The 22,099-nt window shown below is 39.3% G+C and overlaps 1 protein-coding gene across 3 annotated transcripts; it reads right to left on the reverse strand.

Moving 5' to 3' along the window:
* Window positions 1-6,687: 6,687 nt before the first annotated feature.
* On the reverse strand, window positions 6,688-8,304 carry LOC122045609 (transcription factor bHLH63-like). Of its 3 annotated transcripts, none has more exons than XR_006130034.1 (7): window positions 7,876-8,169; window positions 7,635-7,769; window positions 7,481-7,546; window positions 7,340-7,408; window positions 7,195-7,275; window positions 6,817-7,112; window positions 6,688-6,715 (listed from the first exon to the last, which is right to left on the reverse strand). XR_006130034.1 is itself a non-coding variant. In XM_042605899.1 (7 exons), exons 2-7 carry the CDS (start codon window positions 8,095-8,097, stop codon window positions 6,915-6,917), a joined length of 771 nt encoding a protein of 256 aa, XP_042461833.1. In that variant the 5' UTR covers window positions 8,098-8,099; window positions 8,172-8,304; the 3' UTR covers window positions 6,734-6,914. The 3 variants fall into 3 exon arrangements, 2 of the variants coding, with proteins under 2 accessions (XP_042461833.1, XP_042461832.1); XM_042605899.1 differs by lacking the exon at window positions 6,688-6,715 and adding an exon at window positions 8,172-8,304 and having other exon boundaries at window positions 6,734-7,112; window positions 7,876-8,099; XM_042605898.1 differs by lacking the exon at window positions 6,688-6,715 and having other exon boundaries at window positions 6,734-7,112.
* Between the last annotated feature and the right edge of the window lie 13,795 nt (window positions 8,305-22,099).

Raw genomic sequence — 22,099 nt, forward strand, 5'->3', positions numbered from 1 at the left:
TTGTTAATGACCGCACGAAGTAAAAAGGACAAGGTTCGATTGACCACTTCAGTTTGCCCATCAATTTGGGGGTGACAAGTAGTAGAGAACAATAATTTAGTTCCTAATTTCCCCCACAGAGTCTTCCAAAAATAACTCAAAAATTTTGCATCTCTATCAGAGACAATGGTCCTAGGCATGCCATGCAACCTAATAACCTCTTTAAAGAACAATTCAGCTATATGCGATGCATCATCGGTTTTATGACATGGAATGAAATGTGTCATTTAAGAGAATCTGTCTACCACAACAAAAATTGAATCTCTCCCCCTCTTGGTCCGGGGTAATCCCAAAACAAAGTCCATTGAAATATCAGTCCAAGGTTCACTAGGTACAGGCAAAGGAGTATACAAGCCATGAGGTTTCAATTTAGATTTAGCTTGTTTGCAAGTGATACACTTCTCACAAATTCTTTCCACGTCGCGTTTCATATGAGGCCAAAAGAAATGATCCTGTAAAACCCCTAAAGTCTTAGTAATGCCAAAATGACCCATCAATCCACCACCATGGGCTTCCCTAGTGAATAATTCACATAACGAACACATAGGCACACATAATCTATTTTCACGAAATAAAAACCCATCATGCCTATAGAACTTACCAAATGCAACCTTATCGCATGCTTTGAACACCTCAGAAAAATCAATATCGTTAGTATATAAATATTTGATATATTCAAATTCAAGTAACTTCGTATCTAAAGTGGACAGTAAAGCATACCTTCGAGATAGTGCATCAGCAACTACGTTCTCCTTTCCTTGCTTGTATTTGATCACATAAGGAAATGCCTCAATGAATTCTACCCATTTAGCATGGCGTCGGTTTAACTTATGTTGGCTCTTCAAATGCTTTAGAGATTGATGATCTGTGTGAATCACGAATTCTTTTGGCCATAGGTAATGTTGTCATGTCTCCAATGCTCTCACCAATGCATACATTTCCTTGTCGTATGTGAGATAGTTGAGAGTGGCTCCGCTCAACTTCTCACTGAAATAAGAAATGAGTCTCATTTCCTGCATAAGCACAGCACCTATACCAACACCAGAAGCATCACATTCGATTTCAAAGGTTTTAGAAAAATCTGGTAGGATTAGTAAAGGAGCAGAACTTAGCTTTTCTTTCAAAGTGTTGAAGGCCCTCTCTTGCTCCTCTCCCCACTTGAATGACTCATTTTTCTTGATGACTTTAGTAAGAGGAGCTGCAATATTCTAAAATCACGAACAAACCGTCGATAGAAGCTGGCCAAACCATGGAAACTCCTCACTTGGCTAATTGTTGTCGGTGTTGGCCACTCTTGGATTGCTTTCACCTTTTCCTCATCCATCTCAACGCCTTTAGTACTAACAACAAAACCAAGAAACACGACTTTCTCCGTACAAAAGGTGCATTTATCGAGGTTAGCAAAAAACTTTTCTTCTTTTAGCACACTCAAAACTAACCTTAAATGTGTAACATGCTCTTCTAAGCGTCTGCTAAAAATCAAAATATCATCAAAATACACAACTACAAATTTCCCTAAGAAAGCACGCAAAACATGGTTCATCAAACGCATAAAAGTGCTAGGAGCATTAGTTAAGCCAAAAGGCATTACTAACCATTCATATAAGTCATGCTTAGTTTTAAAACCAGTTTTCCATTCATCACCTTCCTTCATCCTAATCTGATGATATCCACTCCTAAGATCAATTTTTGTGAACACACAAGAACCATGCAATTCATCAAGTATATCATCAATCCTAGGAATTGGATGGCGATGCTTTACCGTGATGTTGTTGATGGCTCGACAATCCACACACATCCTACATGTTCCGTCCTTCTTGGGAACTAGTAACACAAGCACGGCGCAAGGACTCATGATTTCTCGAACATACCCCTTTTCTAATAATTCATTAACTTGCCTCTGAAGTTCCTTTGCTTCCTCCGGATTGCTTCTATAGGCAGGTCGATTCGGAATGGAGGCACCAGGTATGAAGTCAATTTGGTGCTCAATTCCTCTAATGGGAGGTAAACCATGCGGAACCTCTTTAGGAAAGACCTCCTCGAATTCCTGTAAGAGAGAAACAATAACACTAGGCAAAGAATTGTTAAGGTCGTTAATGCTCAAGAGTGCCTCCTTATACAAAAGGATAAGGGGCAGTTGATTTGAAAACAAAGCTTGCTTAATCTCACTTTTTTTTGCATAAAAAATATTTTTCTTTCTCTCTCCTTTTTTTTCCTTGCCCACACTCCTTTTGTCTCTTTCCTCTCATCTTCTTTCCTCTCATTTTTCTTTCCCTCTTCTTCTTTTTTCTCAATTTTTTTCTCTCAATTTCTTTTTCTTTCTTCTTTTCATTTGCTTTTTGTAGTCTCAACTGGTCCTCCATAACTTGTCTTGGAGTCAACGGTACAAGAATAATAGGTTGCCCTTTCAAAGTAAAACTATACTTATTTGTGAGGCCATCATGTGTTACCTTTCGATCGAATTGCCAAGGTCTTTCCAACAATAGATGGCATGCATGCATGGGAACCACGTCACACAACAGCTCATCTTCATATTTGCCAATGGAGATTGCTACCAAGACTTGTTTTGTTACCTTGATTTCTCCACAATCGTTTAGCCACTGGAGTCAATAAGGTCGTGAATGTTTCCGAGTTGGTAGTGATAATTTCTCCACCAAATTAGTACTTGCCACATTGGTGCAACTTCCCCCATCAATAATAACACTGCAAACCTTGTTATTGACAAAGCAACGAGTATGAAACAAATTCTCCCTTTGATTACCTTCTTCCTCCTTAGCTTGTAGATTGAGAACTTGTCGGGCCACCAATAAGTCTCCAATAACAGCATGTTGTTCATCATCACTGTCCTCTTTTTGTGGCACTTCTTCAACTATTTCATCCTCATCTTCCAACTCAAGTTCACCTTGAGCGTTTATTACCATCACCCTTTTGGTCACACATTGACTAGCTATATGACCATGCCCTTGACATTTAAAACACTTGATATCACGAGTTTTAGAGGAAATGGGCTCGTGATTACCTTGATTAGTTGATGGTGCGGGTTTGGGCTTCTCGAAAGGTTCAAACTTTGACTTATTTTGAGGTTGTTCCTCCTTTCTTGGAGTTGTCCGCCATGTGCCATGAGTAGTCATTGGTTGTCCCTTCCTAGCCAATCCTCTCCTCTTGAGTTGTTCTTCCACTTTTTGTGCTTGGTGGACCATATCCGATAGCTCAACATAATACTACAATTCAACAATATCAGTAATTTCTGGATTTAAACCATGTAAAAACCTGGCCATAGTGGCTTCCCGATCTTCATTGACATTAGCTCGGATCATGGACAACTCCATGTCCTTGAAATATTCATCCACACTTTTGGAGCTTGAGATAATCTTTGAAGCCGTTGATATAAGCTTCTATAATAATGGCTGGGTACAAACCTCCTTCTCATGAGCACTTTCATCTCCTCCCAAGTGGATACAGGTTGCTCTTTGTTTCTTCTCCGAGTCATCACCACTTGATCCTACCAAACAATAGCGTAATCAGTGAATTCAATGGCAGCTAACTTTACCTTTTTAAACTCTGAGAATTCATGATAGTCAAATACCATTTCCATCTTAGTTTCCCATTCCAAGTAAGCTTCTGGGTCATTTCTCCCTTGGAAGGTTAGAATCTTCATTTTAATCCCTCCTAAATCATTATTTCTTCTAGTTCCATTTCTATCTCCTCGATATCCAATCCTGCCCTGATTGTAGTTTTGCTCATCAAAGTCTTCCACAATAACCTCTTCATCTTCTTCGACATCAATCCCTTGGGCATGTCTTCATTGTGGTCTAGTAATACGGTCTTGTTGATGTCTTCTTGGTGTCCCACCCTTCACCCGATCCAACCTCTCATGGATAGATTCTAATTCCGCCCTCATCATCCGCTACATCTCCCCCATCAATGCTTGTAATTGTAGGTTCGGAAGTGGCCTAGCCCCCTCATTTGCTCCATCCTCCTGGTTGTTGGACATGGCTGCAAAATGAAAGAAAACCTCACAAGCACTCAACTCACGTTTGGGTGGTAGCTCTCAATTGATGATATCTCTCAGTTCTTGATCAAACTCTAGAACAAATCAGAATATCACATAGCAATTCAAAAGATACGATTGAAACTTATGATGACAGAATTTTAAGAGAAAATGAAAGATTAGAAGTTTGAGAATAAGGAAAACAAGAAAAGAATTGTTGAAGACAATTTACTTCGATTCACACAAGCAGTTTTTTTTTTTTTTTGCGCTTTCTTCTTCTTCTTCTTTTTTTTTGTCTTTTTGTTGCGCTCTTTTTTTTTTCTTTTTTTTCCACAATTTTTTTTTTTGCTTTTTGCTAAACAACAAGTAAAGATAGATTTACACTTGCCTTTGAACCGAAGCTCTGATACCAGATGATATGAACCCCACCAACAAATGTGATGGAACCCGAAACAAAGGTGGATAGAACCCCAAGAACTAAACGACAAGAGTGTGAGCCTTGACCCGTAACCAAGAATTGGCACGAACCAAGCCTACGAAGGAAAGAAACGCCACACCTAAGGGTGATAAGTTTCGATGGGTTGAACGCCACGAGAGTAGACTCGATAAGTTCAGCAAGTTCTTTCAAGAACTAAGAGAGCACACAATCTCACCAAAAACTAAGTTGCTCCATACTAAGATGTCCCTCCCTTATATAATGGGAGTGAATAAGGAAAAATACAAGATAAGTACATGCACAATTAGAGTCCCAATGTTGCATGCCTCATGCAAGCTATCTAGAAATCCAAAACAAAATAAATGCATGCACAATTAGAGTCCCAAGTTGCATGCTTCATTAAACAATCTAAAATACTTAAGTCTTCATGCATGAACGAATTCCCATGTTTTGCATGCTTATTAGCATTCTTCCATTAAGCGCGGCCAGTCATGGATGGTTATGCCCGATTACGTGGATTAGGCCACGACTAGCAGTTGCGATTATCTTGGTTTCTCCTTGCTCATAGTCCTCCCAATGTTTTTTGATTAGCCCATTTAGTGCTTCCTTGAAACACTTTGCCCGTAGTCTTGTAATTGGGTCTTCCGGAAGTGATAACTGATCTCTCCTATCTTCAGCCCTTGGGCATACATCACTTTCTATGTAAGCTTGACCGGGCAAAGTCTGGCCAAGTCCAAAGACACAACCTCACAAAGACCTTAATATAAGATTAGTCGGATAAAGGCCGATTGAACCTAAGGCTCTTTGTGCACCCCGAGCGAGCAAGGACCGGTCGGGCTTAGCGCCCTTTGCTTCGTAAAGATCCTATTATATGATTGGCCAGATAAAGACCGGTCAAACATAAGACTCTCTGTGTACGCCTGGTTGGGCTAAGGACCGGGCGGGCTTAAAGATACTTATCCTTAGGAGACTCTACCTATATAACTGGCAGGGCAAAGGTCGACCAGGTTTAAAATGACCTGAGGTCATATTGTTCTTAAAAAAAAAAACTCTAACATACATAATTTATCATGTTATTCCTTGAATAGATCTTTGGCATACTATAGGTACTATACTAGTCCCTGAACAGATCTTCGTAGTATTTAGCTCACGATAGAGCAGATTAATACCAATACAAGTTAAAGGTGCATTATTACATAGGGCTTACTATAAATGCTCAGCCAAATAAAAGATCAACCCAAAAGATATTCAATGAAAGACATTTCAGTTAAGCGGCCGACTTAAAGATCAGTCGAGATATATTTAGCAAACAAACATCAGACAATATTTTGACAGTCTGTCAAAATTGTCTGGGAATATTCCTTGGGAATTTCCTCACTAATTGATCCGTTACAACAATATACTCCAACAATCTCATCAAAAACCTAAGTCATATAAGCGACAAAAGAGGTACATCTATGAGTAGAAAAAAGATACCTTAGACTATCATTGCAAATCACACAAACTGCACTCTTTCCATCACCTAACAAACTCTGACACAAGGGGCCACCTCACAATAACGAAGGTGATGAGGGGTGGTATATAAAGGGAATCCTCTCCATTGGCAAGGTACACAATTCACATCATTTAAACCTTACTATCACGCGTGTCCTCTACTATTCTCTATTCATTCGTCGGAAATTAAACTGAGTTGATCGTCGGAGGATCTTGTCAGGGATCTCTTTCCTAGTCTTTGGTCAATAGCACTTGATTGGACTGTCTGACTATGCGTAAGATCGTTGAGGAGCTACATCGTTGATTAGAGAAGTCTTCTGTCGATTAATAAACTATCTATCTGAGTCAACGCGCCATCTCCCTATCTTTTAGACACGATCAAGTGTCGTATATTAGCCTACTTACAAAGTTAAACTAAATTAAATATCTTTTGTAATTTCTTATTTATTTTAGCTAGAAAATATCAACTTAATTCTACTTATTTTTTATCTGTTCCTATATAGTTAAAGTATCTATATACCTAAGTCCCATCACCACCCATGATACACTGAACACTCCCTCTCAGGTTGTGGACGTACGTTGGAGTTTTCTGGATTGCCTATGCATAATAGTGCAAACATGGCTGCCTTCATTATTTCTGCATGAGTCTGACTCTCTCAGTGGTCCATTAGGCCAACCGAAAAGATCCTCCCAAGATATGGTCTTTACTTTTGCCGGCTCTTCCATGTTTCTCCACTTGGCCTTTTCCTTAGATTCTTAAATGCTCACAAAGATGAGTCAGTGTCAACACAGCCACATAGGAATCATCAATAACAATGTCAACTATTGACCACAGCGGTCACTATTATGCATGTACCATGAATGAGGTAATACATGGAAGATTATGGCCTGTGATGCCCTTGCTTGCATTGCATGACTTCTGCCTCAGTGTGCTCGTCTAATGAAAGGTTCCAGTTATCCGTATGGGCAAGCCTTGTGAGAAAGTGACCAAACCTGGGGAAAGGAAGTTGGCTCTTGGCCTTGCAGGAACAAATGTGCCCAATGTCCCATCGGCTGGCAATCAGCTGTGCCATCCTCAAAAGCTATGGGCTGAAGGTCAGTGGTATGGCCAACAGATGGCATCTCTGGTGGAATAATGCTTCTTCCTAACGTCTGAAAAATGCCAAAGTGCATGCCACAAGGTAAATCATCAAACCGAGTTTAAAGACGATGGAGTGATATATCCTAATCCTACCTCTGTTTGGATCACAAAATTATCATAATGTGCACCGGAGCATAACATGGGGTTGACTGAAGCGAGTTTCATCGAGAGGAACTGAACATAAGACATCACGTTGAGCTAAGGTATAATTAAACTTCATTGATGCCAAATTGAATACCTCTACTTGGTTTTGCAAGGATTGCACGTAGTTGATTATCTCATCCAGCATAAGTGCCTTTCCGGTGACCTACGTACACAGAAGAATTATCAGCAGAACATGTAACCGCTGTCGAGAAGAACGGTGAACTACGTACGGTACCTTCTCACAGCCAGGGACCAAGCTTTGCAACACCTTCATCCTTTCACTAATTTTCTCCCTTCTTACCTGACGAGAATCCAAAATTCCAAGCTAAGATATCACATTCACATGAAGAAATGATAACAAAGGAACTATATCTTTTCATTATTTATACCCTTTCGGCAAGGCTGTGGTTATCTGTTGCTTCACCTCTCCTAGCTCTTACGTGAATATACCCTGCGGAAAGCTCTTCACAAGGCTTCGAATTTTTCACGTCATGAGCCTTCTTGTGCCTGCTAAGCTTGCCCTCCTTTGTATTATATTAATAGAGAAAAGAAAGAACACAAGTCAGAACAATTTGCACGACCTGTGAAGTGGTCAGCTTAATTGCAATGGATGATTTATCTGATGTCTACCTTTGATTGCCCAGTGATCAAGCTTGTCTTATCGTTGTTGGTTTTTCTCTTCTTATCATTGTCAGCATTGGGTTCAGCCATCATCACTGGGAGACAACCTTGGTCAACAGCTGGAGGAGGATTTACGCAGTCAAGATGAAGAAATTTGGCATTAGCTACTGGTAGCTGCTGTGAGTGGCCATCTGAGTAGTAGCAGTGGAGGAGAGGCATCTCATTGAGCATGCCTGAGAGAGAGGCAAAGTTCATTAAGGAAGTGTGGAAGAAGAACAAGAGGAGGAGGAAGACAGAGATCATACCATGCACTGATTTGTACACATGTGTCCTTATAAAGCCAAAGGGTGAGGAACGTTAATTACTTTTAAAAATCTGATAGTTGTATCTCAAGTTTCATTTCATCATCTTACAAAACTGAAATTTCATTCATTTATTAGAGTAAATTCAGAAACTTCAAGCAACGAACAAAACTAAGATGATAATGTACAGTCCTGTCGAGAGTGACTCCAAACACCTACAGTCTCTGTACATGAAAATAATATGGGCACCGAGAAAGTGTGGTGTCAGATCGACAATGAATACAGCTATCTAGAAACGGCCTACGAAGAAGACCCACTTAAAGAGCAAACGATAAGGGACGTGCATGGTCGTGCGTTCCACAATGTTTGATCCGGTGGATCAAAAGCCTGCTCTTTTTTCTATTACTGGTTATCCCAAATTTTCCAGTTTGCAATTTTTGACCCGAAGAAATTGCTATTTTGACGAATGCTGCAAGAATTGGTGCACGTGGACTATCCACATTCACGAGCAGAATGAGGATAGTTAGAGAGTATCTGGGACCGTTTTTGTTTATTTAAAAATTATTTTTATTAAAATTATTTTAAAATGAATGAGAATTTAAAATATGAAATATTTAGAAATAGAAGTCAAAAAGTTAAAATAGTATTTCATAAATAATTATTTATAATTTAAATTTTAGTTAAATGATAATAATATTCTTAAACTATATAAATTAATCTTTTTAAATTATTTAAATATAGTTTTGATACATAATCAATAATGTGCTTATATAATTATTATTATATCTTGAATATTGTATCAAAATAATTTTTTTATAATATGAATATTAAATCTATATATATAATAAAAATAAAAATGATAAAATTTATATAAATACAAAAAAAAATCTGTATAAAAAATTCTAGAAATGTAAATGATATAAAAATATAAAATAATATTTTAAAAACAAATACTTATAATAAAATATGATTGAAATTATAAAATAATTTAGGAAGTGGCGTGAATGAAAAGAGAAATTAGGTCAAATATGTGGTGGCAATTATATAAATGCTAAATTTATTAATGACATAAATATCAATTTTTATTTTACACCATAAACAAAAAAAATACAAGAAAAAAAAAACATCAAATTCTTACTTCTAGCTTTTAAGTAAAAATTATAGAAGCTAAAACAGAATTTAATATTCACAGATACTCAAAACTATTTTCATATAGTTAGAATCTATGAAACGCTGAGTAGTAATTCCTTTAAATTATCTTGTTAAAATTTAAACCTTATGATAAAATGTGTTGAGATAGTCAGTACTTACAACAAGATTCGATCCACATATGCATTAACCTTGACCAATGAGAGATTAACATATGTATAAAAAATTAATTAATCAAGTCAAGTAAAATTGAACCTCGGGTGACCTACTTGACCCCATAAAAATTTTCCACTGACTACCTCAATAAAACAGGATAAAAATGATTAACCAAATCAGATAACGTATAAGCAATCACAATAGGAGGAGTATTTCTCTTAAATAATGTGGTCTCATGATAATCATGATTTTACTGTATTATTTTGATTCATATATGCATGGTTTGATGTTGATTTCATAGGTTTAAATCATGGTTACATCATATTTTTGTGCATTGTCTTATTCTTGGACTTAATTGCAAATTATTGTATTTTTGTGTTATTTGATGCTAATATTTGATTCTTATTTTGTAGGCATCAAAGGATCTTGGATTTGGATCTATTTGAACCAAATTTGTGCTCGAATCGGAGTTGAAACGAGAAGATCAAACCTTGGAGTTATTTGGATCGCTCATCTACAATCAAGCAGATATGAGGAAGTCGAGCGGAAGACGCGGCTAGCGAGAAGGACGGCACGGGAAGAGAGTCGACGGGCTTGGTGCGTTCGAGGGACGAGGTGACCGCGGAAGAGTACACCGGTGGACGAGAAGAACGTGTGCGGCGTTCGAGGGACGAGAAACCGGGAAGGAAGACTGCTCGAGGAGAAGGCCGGAGCTTGGGTTCGGGTGAGCCCTATTCTGGATGGCAGAGATCACCCAAGCTAGCGGAGCCGGAGCGAACAAGACCCGGACCGAGACGACCTGAACCGGAGACGAAAAAGTCAAACTTCTGTTGACTTTAAGACTCGGGGCGCCTGGAACCATTCCGGGCGCCCGGAGCAGCCCGGGGCGCCCGGAACCCTTCCAGGCGCCCGGGATGAAGTTTTTGACCAGATCGATTCTAATGCGATCTGAACGTTGGGGGATAAAGTTTTATCCCCCCAGGGCGTCCGGAACCCCTTCGGGGCACCCCGACCAGTGCTATAAATATAGCACTGATCTGCACAGCAAATACAACTAAATTGTAATTCATTTTCTCTGTGCTTTCTATTCTTTTGTACTGTTAACGCTGTAAGAGGCTACTCTGCCCAGAGGAGAATCAGATAGTGTGCCATCTTTTGCCTTGGATTAGCAATCCTCTGATTGCAAACCAAGTAAACCCTCTGTGTCTGAATTTGTTTCTAATAATTCTCTTTCATTTATTATTACAAGTTCTTTTAAATTAGTTGAATATCCCAGAAAGGTTTGTGGTTTGGTTTTGTAAGGCAATTCACCCCTCCCTTCTTGCCGGCCTCCAAAGGGACCAACAAGTGGTATCAAAGCAAGGCACTTCAGGAGGACTAACCGCCGATCGAAGCAACGAGATGGCCGGACCAAGCATCGTTCCACCAAAATTCGAGGGGGACTTCGCAGACTGGAAGCGACGTATGGAGGTATTCCTAAGAACTGATTTTGAAATTCAGTTTATTATGAAGTATGGTTTTGTAGCTCCGATGAATCAAGATGGAGAAGAAAAAGAAGAGAGCCATTGGACAAAGAAGGAGCAAAATGACTCTGTAGTGAACAACCGTGCGGAATATCACCTGCTGAGCGTGTTGCCGCCTCAAGAGGTCAACCACATCGGAAGCTATTCATCTGCTAAAGAACTATGGGAGAAGTTCCTGGAACTCCACGAAGGCACGTCCGAAGCGAAGCTCGCTAAAAGAGACATCCTCCGGAACAAGCTAATGAACATCCGTCTGGAAAAAGATGAGAAGGTAGCCAATCTACACGCGAAGGTAAAAGAACTAATTACTGGTCTCGAGAACCTCGGAGAAACGGTAACAAATCAGGACACTATACGCTACGCACTCAACGCGTTTCCCAGAACTTCAAAATGGGCATCAATCGTCGACGCCTACTACATTTCGAAAGACCTGGAGGTAAGTACTTTAGAAGAACTGTTCTCCACTCTTGAATTGCATGAAACCAGGTGTACAGGAAGAAAGGAATCAAGCCAGATGATCTCACTAAACGTAACTAAAAGGGATGAACCCGAGTTAGACTCAGAAGATGATCAGGAAGCATACATGGTAAGAAACTTTAAAAAGTTTTATAGATCTAATAAATTTAAAGAAATGCAGAATAAAAAGAATCCAAGAAATAGAAGAAGGATGTGTTGTTACCAGTGTCAAAAAGAAGGACACCTAAAAGAAGATTGCCCAGAACTAAAGAAGGACAAAGGCAAGATTCCCAAGAAGCACAAGAACCTAAAATCTACTTGGGACGACACTTCTTTATCTGAGTCTGAGATTCAAGAATATGTCGGGATAGCATTGATGGCAAGCTACGAAGGGCAAAGTACATCAGAACCAAACATCGATGAAGGGGGAGCGACCTCAGATGAAAGTAACGAAGCAGGGGGAGATTCAGGCTTCAAGTCTGATTTGGTAAGTGAGGTATGCCTCTTACCACCTGATCAACTTTACTTTGGTATTAAGGCAATGGAAAAATCCATGTATAAATTAGAAAATAAAAATACCAAATTAGAAAATGAAATTTTAAAAACAAAAAGAATTTTGGCAAAATCATGTCTTATAGAGGATTTTGAAAAATTGAAAATTAAAAATGAAAAACTAAAAAAAGAAATTATAAGGCTGAAAAAGTCCAACGGTTCAAATGGTTCTGCTTTTAAAAATTATAGAGGACTAAACTGGGATTATAGGTTTCACCAAAATCAAATTAAAAAAATGTCAAAGGCCTATGTACATAGAAAATATTTAATTAACCCTATAGGTAGGAACCTCTATTGGGTTCCGAAATCATGTTTAACTTAAAATTTTAAATTAAACTTAGCATTTTTTAGCAAGAAAGTTAAACAGATAGTTTCTTTGTGAGGCTTTGTCTAAGGAAGTGGTTGTTGCTCCAATAACCAAGAAGGTGTAGTGCCTCGCCACGACCTGGAAGCCAAAATATTGAAATCAAATGTTTAATCAACTTTCTGGAAAAAGTATTAAAGTTAGAATTAAATAATACTTAAAAGTTGTTAAACATTTGTTTTGAAAATTTTGTTTAACTCAGAAAATGTTTCTGTTGTAAATATGCTTTAAAGGGTTATTCAATTTGTTTTAGAAAATATTTTTAAAAATATTCAGTTAAAAAAAAAAATTTTGGAAAATAGAAATTTTTTTCCATGTTTTTAACTTAGAAATTTTTTTTAGAAAATTCTTAAAAAAGAAAATTGCCTTAAAGTTTTTTAAAGGTATCTATTCTGTTGCACAAAATATTGTTCTACTTAGAAATTTTTGCAACCACTTAATTTTTTTTTTTTGCAATTTGCCTTAGAATTTTTTTTTCCCTTGTGAATATTTTAAACTTAGAAATTTTTTTTAAGATTTTTAACACTTAAATTTTCTTTGAGAATTTACCTTAGACTTGTTTAGAAACCCCAATTTTTTATGTGATCAAAGGGGGGAGAAGTATGTTAAGTCTAGGGGGAGGTATATAATTGAAAAATATTTGGACTTATTTGCATATTAACTGTTTTTATTGCATCTGTTTTACCCTAACTTAACTTGGGTTGCTCACATCAAAAAGGGGAGATTGTTGGAACCCCAAGGTGTTTTGATGTGATCAAACAAGTTAAGTTAGGTCCTGTTTTGTCTAACCCTTGTGTCTAAGTGTGTAGGAGCTTAGGAACACAGGAAGTCGAGTGGAAGATGCCGCTAGCGAGAAGGACGACACGGGGAGAGAACCGACGGGCTCGGTGCATCCGAGGGACGAGGTGACCGCGGAAGAGTACACCGGTGGACGAGAAGAACGTGCACGGCGTTCGAGGGACGAGAAACCGGGAAGGAAGGCTGCTCGAAGAGAAGGCCGGAACTTGGGTTCGGGTGAGTCCTATTCTAGATGGCAGAGATCACCCAAGCTAGCGGAGCCGGAGCGAACAAGACTTGGACCGAGACGAGCTGAACCGGAGACGAAAAAGTCAACTTCTGTTGACTTTAAGGCTCGGGGCGCCCGGAGCAGCCCAAGGTGCCCGGAACCCTTCCGGGCGCTCGGGATGAAGTTTTTGACCAGATCGATTCTAACACGATCTGAATGTTGGGGGATAAAGTGTTATCCCCCCAGGGCGCCTGGAACCCCTTCGGGGCACCCCGACCAGTGCTATAAATATAGCACTGATCTACACAGCAAATACAACTAACTTGTAATTCATTTTCTCTGTGCTTTCTATTCTTTTGTACTGTCAACGTTGTAAGAGGCTACTCCGCCCAGAGGAGAATCAGATAGTGTGTCATCTTTGCCTTGGATTAGCAATCCTCTGATTGCAAACCAAGTAAACCCTCGGTGTCTGATGTAACGACCACCTTTCTTACTACTACTACACTCTAAGGATGATCGTTACTTGACTACTAACTCTACTTAACCGGTATGATAAAAAAAATCACATGGAAACCCTACCGAAAAATTTCGGCAGAGTCTCCCCTGTACCGGTGACCATATCCGTAAATACATACAAAGTATACTCAGCCACAGGCGGCTAGAACATATATTTTCACAACCACGCAGTTTAATAAATCAAAACATGCAGGTAATGAAAAGCGGAAACATAACTTCTTACTACAAAATTTTCTTATCAACTTAATAAGAAATTAAACTAAACAAATTCTTAAACTAAGTGAGTTCTTTAGCTAAGTCCAAAGGATCTCCATAGTCCACACATCACACACCGTCACAGCATCTCCTTGTCGCCTTCTTCCTTATACTTTAGCTTTTCCTTTATCTGCAGTAGGAGGAAAATAGTATCTATAAGCTAAAAGCTTAGTGAGCGCTATCCTACTCACAAAAACTTGATATGCATGTATATAAATAAAAACATGCTAAAACTGAATGCTAACATGTAAGGCTACTCATGCTCATAAATAGCAAAGAAAACAACTAACTGAAAAGCTAACATGTATAGCTACTCATGCTCATAAATAGCAAAGAAATCAACTAACTGAAAAACTAACATGTATAGCTAATCATGCTCATAAATAGCAAAGGAATCATACTAACTGAAATACTAAACATGTACAGCTAGTCATGCTCATAAACCAATAAAGGAATCATACTAACTGAAATACTAAACATGTATAGCTAGTCATGCTCATAAACCAATAAAGGATCATACTAACTGAAATACTAAACATGTATAGCTAATCATGCTCATAAATAGCAAAGGAATCATACTGACTGAAATACTAAACATGTATAGCTAATCATAGAACTATCATGTATATCAATAGGAAACTGAACTGATACATTAGCTGAACTAATTAATGTTAAACTGAGTCTAACTTGTATTCACATAACTAATTTGTGAAGTTTTGAAAAACTATTTACATAATAGATTAAAATAGTAATCATGCTGCTGATGGGCCCGGCAACTGTACTTGCTGTGCGCGCATCCCTAACTAAACCCGGGATTGCAAGTTCCAAGTCTAGTAGGGTTTACTAGGTTATCTAAACCTAGGGACGACTGTGGAAGCCCAACCCAATGGATATCTAATCCAGTATAGTGCCACTACTAAAAGTAAAATACTGAATCTTAAACTAATTAACTTATCTTGCTTTTACTAGGTTATCTGAACCTAGAGGCGACTGTGGGAGCCCACCCATTGGACCGTAGTCCCTTATAAGCTGAAGCAAGACTAAATAAGTTATTTTAAATGCTTCTACTGCATTAACTGAGCTATCAAAATGTCTACTGTAGCATTATATTGAGCTAAGCATTTTATCAAGCACTTGGTGTGCACTAGAACACACCCTACGTACTGAAAATCTGTATACAAAGCTTAACATAAATCTGCATGCAAAGCTTAACAAAAATCTGCATATTAAGCCTATCAAAATCTGCATACTTTACTTATAAAAATCTGCATGCTATAAAAATAGAACTGCTCATGTTATTCCAATAGCAAACAGGAAACTAGAATAACTTAAGCATGCTGTGAAAGTAAAACCAATTCAATTACTAGGCATGCAATAGAATCTAGAAAATAAAGGAATCGTTGCTGCATGGGATTAACAGAATATCATGCTTACTAACTCAACACAAAAAGGATCTAAACTGCTATGAATTGGCGGCTGTTCTTGCCCATGAATATGCACAACAGAACTTAACAGTAAGCTTCAAAAGGAATCATTCTCAGCCCCAAATGGCTGTTCATGCCTGCTGCAGATACCAAAGGGATACCAACGTACTGTTAATAGGATGAATTGCTATCAACTGATCAGCAAGAAGGCAAACAAAATTTCCTTAATGAAACTAAAACCCATGTTAATCAAATATGCTACAGCGAAGAACTAAAATACCCCAGAACTAATGCTCTAGAACAATAAAGAATGTGAAGTACAGTGCTTCTCGTTATAGAACAAAAATACCATAACATATCCTCTGGAAGCATAGGCATGTATGCTTCTAACTACCAGATCGACACAACCCTTTTTAACCTCACGGCAGAACCCAAAAACAACAAGAGAAAACTCTAAACCAATGCCACAAGGAGGATTGTTAATGCTCGGCAAGGAAATGAAGAAGGCAAAATCACGGAACTACTCCTACTGCAGGTGAGAAGCAACTCACCTCGCTGTTCTTGGACTTACAACCGGAGAGAAAAAGGCTGCTAGGATTCGGAGAAGTTGTTTCCTCAAAGATCTCTTGGTATCTACTTGTTCTTCTCGACGAGGGGATCACGAAGGTGTGGAGATCTCGCCGGAAAAAGTCCTCGTCGGCCGCCGAAGATGAGCCCTAGATTCGGCTCTGTTTCCGCCCGAGAGCCGGCGCCGTCGCGAGGGAAGGGTGAGGAAAAGTTTTGGTTTCGGGAAAAACTTAAGCTGTTTTTTATAACTAAGATTTTTATTAATTACTATACCTTAAATATTATTCACTCTTTCCTTATTTAACATCGGCCGCCAGCACAGCTGGTCAGGTGGGTTTTGCTTAAGGCGTGGCTCTCAGGTTCGAAACTCGGCTGCAACCATTTTTCCTTCTTATTTATTTTAATCGTTCCAACTACTGCATATATATATTTCGCTCCATATAAGATTAATAAAAATCGTGTAGCTCAGCTGATTGGGCTAGTTTTGCTCGAAGTCATAGATTGCAGGTTCAAATCCTGGCTTCAACATATTCCTTTTCTCTCTTTTTTTTTTTTTTTAACACTTCTTCCTCTTGGTAAAAATACCAAACGAACTCCAAAAATTACATAAAAATACTCTAAAAATTTCTAAAAATCTCTAGAATATTTTAAAGGTATTTCCAAATATTTTTATGGACTTTTAGAACTCTAAATCATGAAATTTGGGGTGTTACATCTGAATTGTTTTCTAATTAGTCTCTTTCATTTATTATTACAAGTTCTTTTAAATTAGTTGAATATCCGAGAAAGGTTTGTGGTTTATTTTTGTAGGGCAATTCACCCCTCCCCTCTTGCCGGCCTCCAAAGGGACCAACAACACGGTTCAGACCCCTCCACAACTATAGAGTACCTCTTATCTCTGCTTCGCTCCAAACCATAGTTTAACAGTCGAAATAAGTTCAAACCAGATTTCTGAATCGAGCGAAGTGCAAATAACAATGTCCTTAGAAGGTATGAAAAGTGTAACGTCCGTGCCCTATGTTAGAGTTTCAAAAAGATGGTCGTTACAGTTTGTTATCAAAGTAGTTCCATTCTTCCGCCATACACACAGAAAGCATTGATCCTGCAGCTCCCAAGTAAGAAAGTATCTGCTCACAACATTTATGCATTTTATTTTTGTTATGATTAGTAAGAAATGCTTGTTAAGATTCAGCATGCTTATAGATGAAAGTAGTAATTATAACAAGTAGGAATGAGGAGTGGCTGACGTATGTTTTCACTGGTTTTGACTTATGATATGTAGAATGGCTAGAGGATGACCAGTTAGACAACCGAGGGTTAATGAACCTCAACCAGGGGAAAATGAGTCTGCACCACAGCCCAACCTTTTAGAAGTAGTGGCTCAGCTTCAGAGACAGGTGGCTGAGCAGCAGTAGGTTATTGCCGCCCTAACTTCTAACCAGCAAGCTTCCCCTGTGGTCTCACCGGAAGTCAATATGGTATCACCTACTATAGCTGAAATACAATTTGTTACACCTATAGCCCCAACAAAGGTGGTGAGGCAAAAAGCATACCTCATCCAGTGGCAGAAACTGAAACCAGAGAATTTCTCTGGCACCAATGAACTATGGGATGCTCAGGCATGGTTCAAAACCCTAGAGAGTATAATGGAGCTACTGGACTGGCGGAAGGTAGAAAAGATTAAGTGTGCCTCCTTTTGCTTCACTGGGGATGCAAGAATGTGGTGGGAATGGGTCAAGGAAAAATGAAAGGTAGATCAAATGACCTGGTCTAACTTCTAGACTGAGTTCTTCGAAGAGTTCTTCCATATGCGAGTCATGAACAAACATTACGAAGAGTTCACGGAATTTCGACAAGGAAGTTTGTCAGTAGAAGAAGCCGTGAAGAAATTCAATAGGTTGGCTTGCCTATGTCCCGAGCTAGTCAGCACAGAAAGAGAAAGGGTAAGACTAATGCTCAAGATGCTGAGGCCAGAGATAGCTCTGAATGTAGCTGGCGGAATTAATAGACCTCAGACTACAGAAGAGCTGATTAGTAGCGCCCTGATCACGGAGCATTATCTGAACAGTATCAAGCAGTAGAAGCCAGTACTGCTAGAGAACAAAGGTCGAGGGAGTTCTGGCACTCAGAAAACCTAGACTCATGGGTCAACCTGGAAAGGGAGCTCTAAGAGGAAGTAGTGGAGTAATAAGAAGGGAGGATCCTTAAACAAGCAACCTAAGTTTGCCACATGTTCCACCTGCGGAAAGATGCATCCTGGAATCTGTTGCAAGGGCATGAGTGGTTGTTATACATGTGGTCAAGAGGGGCATATGGCCAAGAATTGCCCGACCAAGATCAACCTTCCTCCTGCACAACCTGTGCAATATGGAGGCAAGCAAGCACAGCTACACCAGATGCAGGCCATGTTGGAGGGTCCTCATATTAGTCAAGGCAGACTGGAAGCTCCACCAAGTTCTACACATGCTCAAGTTTTCTCCCTTACCATAGAGGAAGTAGCAAATGCCTCCACCGTTGTCACAGGTCAGATAAGCATTTTTAATCAATATGCAACTGTGTTATTTGATACTGGGGCAACCCAGTTTGTCTCCATAGTATTTATGAAAAGAATAGGTATACCCTCGGAGGTCCTAAGCGGATAATTCTTGATGACACTACCCTTGGGAGAGATAATAACATCTATGCACTGGCTACAAGCTATGCTAGCCAAAATTTCAGACAGAAAACTATACAACGATCTAATAATGCTGAACATGTCTGATTACGATGTTATATTTGGGATGGACTTTCTGAGCAAGTATGGTGCTTCCATAGAGTGTCGTAAGCGAAGAGTCCTATTTCAACCTAAGGTAGAGTCTAAATTTGAGTTCATTGGAGAATCAAGGAAGAGAGCCCAGAAATTCTTATCGGACATGAAGGCTTAGAAAATGTTAGCCGACGGATGTGCTGGGTTTCAAGCCCATGTGGTTAACACGTAGCAAGAGAGAGCCCAAAAGCTAAAGGAAGTTAGAGTTGTATGTGACTACCCAGAAGTATTTCCGGACGAATTACCAGGCTTAGCTCCGGATAGGGAAATTAAATTTGAGATTGAACTCATCCCTGGTACCCATCCAATCTCAAAAGCACCCTACGGCATGGCGCCGGCAGAATTGAAAGAATTTTAGGGACAACTACAGGAGCTACTCGACAAGGGCTTCATTCACCCTAGTCACTGACCATGGGGAGCTCTGGTGTTGTTCGTAAAGAAGAAGGGCGGGTCCATGCGAATGTGTGTGGACTACCGAGCGCTGAAAAAAGTAACAATCAAGAACAGGTATCCCTTATTGAGGATTCATGATCTATTTGATCAGTTAAAGGGAGCCACAATCTTTTCCAAGATAGACTTGCGTTCTGGATATCATCAAGTGAAAGTGAGGGCATATGATGTACCGAAGACAACATTCCGAACGAGGTATGGACACTATGAGTTCGTAGTCATGCCTTTTGGAGTGATGAACACTCTAACCACGTTTATGGATCTGATGAACAGGGTGTTCAAAGTGTATTTGGATAAGTTTGTAATCATCTTTATAGATGATATTCTTATATACTCCAAAAGTCAGGAAGAACATTCGAAACATTTGAAGACAGTATTACAGATTCTTCAGCAGAGACAGTTGTACGCGAAGTTCTCCAAGTGCGAGTTTTGGCTCGATCAAGTGGCCTTCCTAGGTCACATTATTTCCAAGGATGGGGTCATGGTAGACCCAACAAAAATAGAAGTTGTGAGTAGCTAGAATAGACCTAGGAATGTCAGTGAAATCAGAAGTTTCCTTGGACTAGCAGGCTACTATAGGAAATTTGTAGAGAACTTCTCAAGGATCGCCTCTCCATTGACAGTACTTATCAGAAAGAATAGAAAATTTGAGTGGACAGAGGATTGTGAGAAGAGTTTCATGGAACTAAAAAGGAGATTGACCAGTGCTCCAATCCTGACTCTTTCAGAGAATGGTGAGAGCTTCGATATTTACAGTGATGCTTCTAAATTGGGACTCAGAGCTGTACTGATGCAGAATGGCAGAGTCATTGCCTACACCTCGAGACAACTCAAGGATTATGAGAAGAACTATTCCACTCATGACCTCGAGTTAGCAGCAGTAGTCTTCGCTCTCAAAGTCTGGAGACACTACTTATATGGAACTCAGTGCAAGATTTACACAGATCACCAGAGTCTGAAGTATTTCTTCACTTAGAAAGACCTAAACATAAGACAACGGAGATGGCTTGAGTTAGTCAAAGACTATGATTGTGAAATCATCTACCATCCAGGGAAGGCGAACAAGGTGGCAGATGAACTAAGTAGAAAATCTTGCGTGACTTTATTGTCCTTATCTGCCATGTCCCAACCCCTACGGAAGGAAGTAGTAAATTTTGGGCTAAAAATTATTACTGGGCAGCTCTCCACTTTGACACTAGTGTCAACCTTGCTTGATGATATACAGAAAGGGCAGGATGAAGATCCTAATATTCAGAAAATCAAGCAAGGAATACAAGAAGGAGAAAATGGAGAGTTCCGAGTATCAGATCATGGGATACTATATTATGGTCATCGCCTCTGTGTCCTTAATCAAGAAGAACTACGAAAGAAAATTCTAGATGAAGGCCATGAACACCCTATGCCATGCATCCTGGTTTCACCAAGATGTACCAAGATATGAAGGAACGCTTCTGGTGGCCGGGAATGAAAAGAGATGTTGCAAGATATGTCAGTACTTGCCTAACATGCCAAAGGGTTAAAGCGGAACATCAGAGATCGGGTAGAGTTCTACAGCCTATCCAGATTCCAAAATTGAAATGGGAGGATATATCTATGGATTTTATAGTAGGATTACCCAGAACTACGAATGGACATGATGCTATCTGGGTAATAGTGGATAGATTGACCAAGTCTGCTCACTTCCTAGCCATCCGAACCTCCTACTCTATTGAACAACTAGCATAAATGTATGTTAAAGAGGTTATCAGATTGTATGGAGTTCCCAAAACCATAATTTATGATAGAGACGGTCATTTTACTTCACACTTCTGGGAGTGTGTTCAGAGAGCTCTTGGCACTAAGTTACGATTCAGCACTGCATTTCATCCTCAAACTGATGGGCAAATAGAATGGGTGAACCAAAATTTAGAGGATATGCTACGGGCTTGTGCCTTAGATTTCAAGGGGAGCTGGTGTCGATACCTATGCTTAGCAAAATTCACATACAATAATAGCTATCAAGCTACTATCAGAATGACACCCTATGAGGCTCTATATGAGAGGAGATGTAGATCTCCTATTTGTTGGTATGAAGGTGGTGAAAAAAAAGAAATGGGACTCCAAACAAACCTCATCGAAGACACCACCAAAGCTATTCAAAACATTCGCGAGAGAATAGAAACTGCTCAGAGCCGGCAGAAGAGCTATGTGGATGTGCGTTATAGACCGCTAGAATTTGAGGTTGGGGATTCAGTATTCCTCAAAGTAGCTCCTATGAAAGGAGTAATGCGGTTTGGGAAGAAAGGAAAGTTGAGTCCACGATATGTGGGGCCATACTTGATCACCAAAAGAGTTGGCAAGGTAGCTTATGAGTTGGAACTACCTTAGGAAATGTCAGCTGTTCATAATGTATTTCATGTCTCAATGCTGAAGAAGCATGTTCCTGATGCAAACCAAGTGATTGAACCACAGACGGTACAAGTTCAAGAGGATCTCAGTTATGACAGTCGACCTATTCAGATAATAGATCGAGAAGTTAGGAAACTGAGAAATAAAGAGATACCATTAGTAAAAGTGTTGTGGCAAAGTCAACAGTATGAAGAAGCAACATGGGAACACGAGGATGATATGAGACAGAAGTATCCACAATTGTTCTAAGTTCGAGGATGAACTTTTTATAAGGTATAGGGAATTGTAATACCATAAATTTCCACTATGTCAAAAGTGT

The sequence above is a fragment of the Zingiber officinale genome, chromosome 2B, assembly GCF_018446385.1.
Source record: "Zingiber officinale cultivar Zhangliang chromosome 2B, Zo_v1.1, whole genome shotgun sequence".
NCBI classification, from domain to species: Eukaryota; Viridiplantae; Streptophyta; class Magnoliopsida; order Zingiberales; family Zingiberaceae; genus Zingiber; species Zingiber officinale.

Coding starts and splice junctions, on each gene's coding strand:
- LOC122045609 (XM_042605898.1), bottom strand. CDS start 8,169: ATGATCTCTGTCTTCCTCCTCCTCTTGTTCTTCTTCCACACTTCCTTA. Junction 7,770..7,875: donor TGATCACTGGGCAATCAAAG/GTAGACATCAGA, acceptor TATAATACAAAG/GAGGGCAAGCTTAGCAGGCA. Junction 7,409..7,480: donor TGGTCCCTGGCTGTGAGAAG/GTACCGTACGTA, acceptor CTGTGTACGTAG/GTCACCGGAAAGGCACTTAT.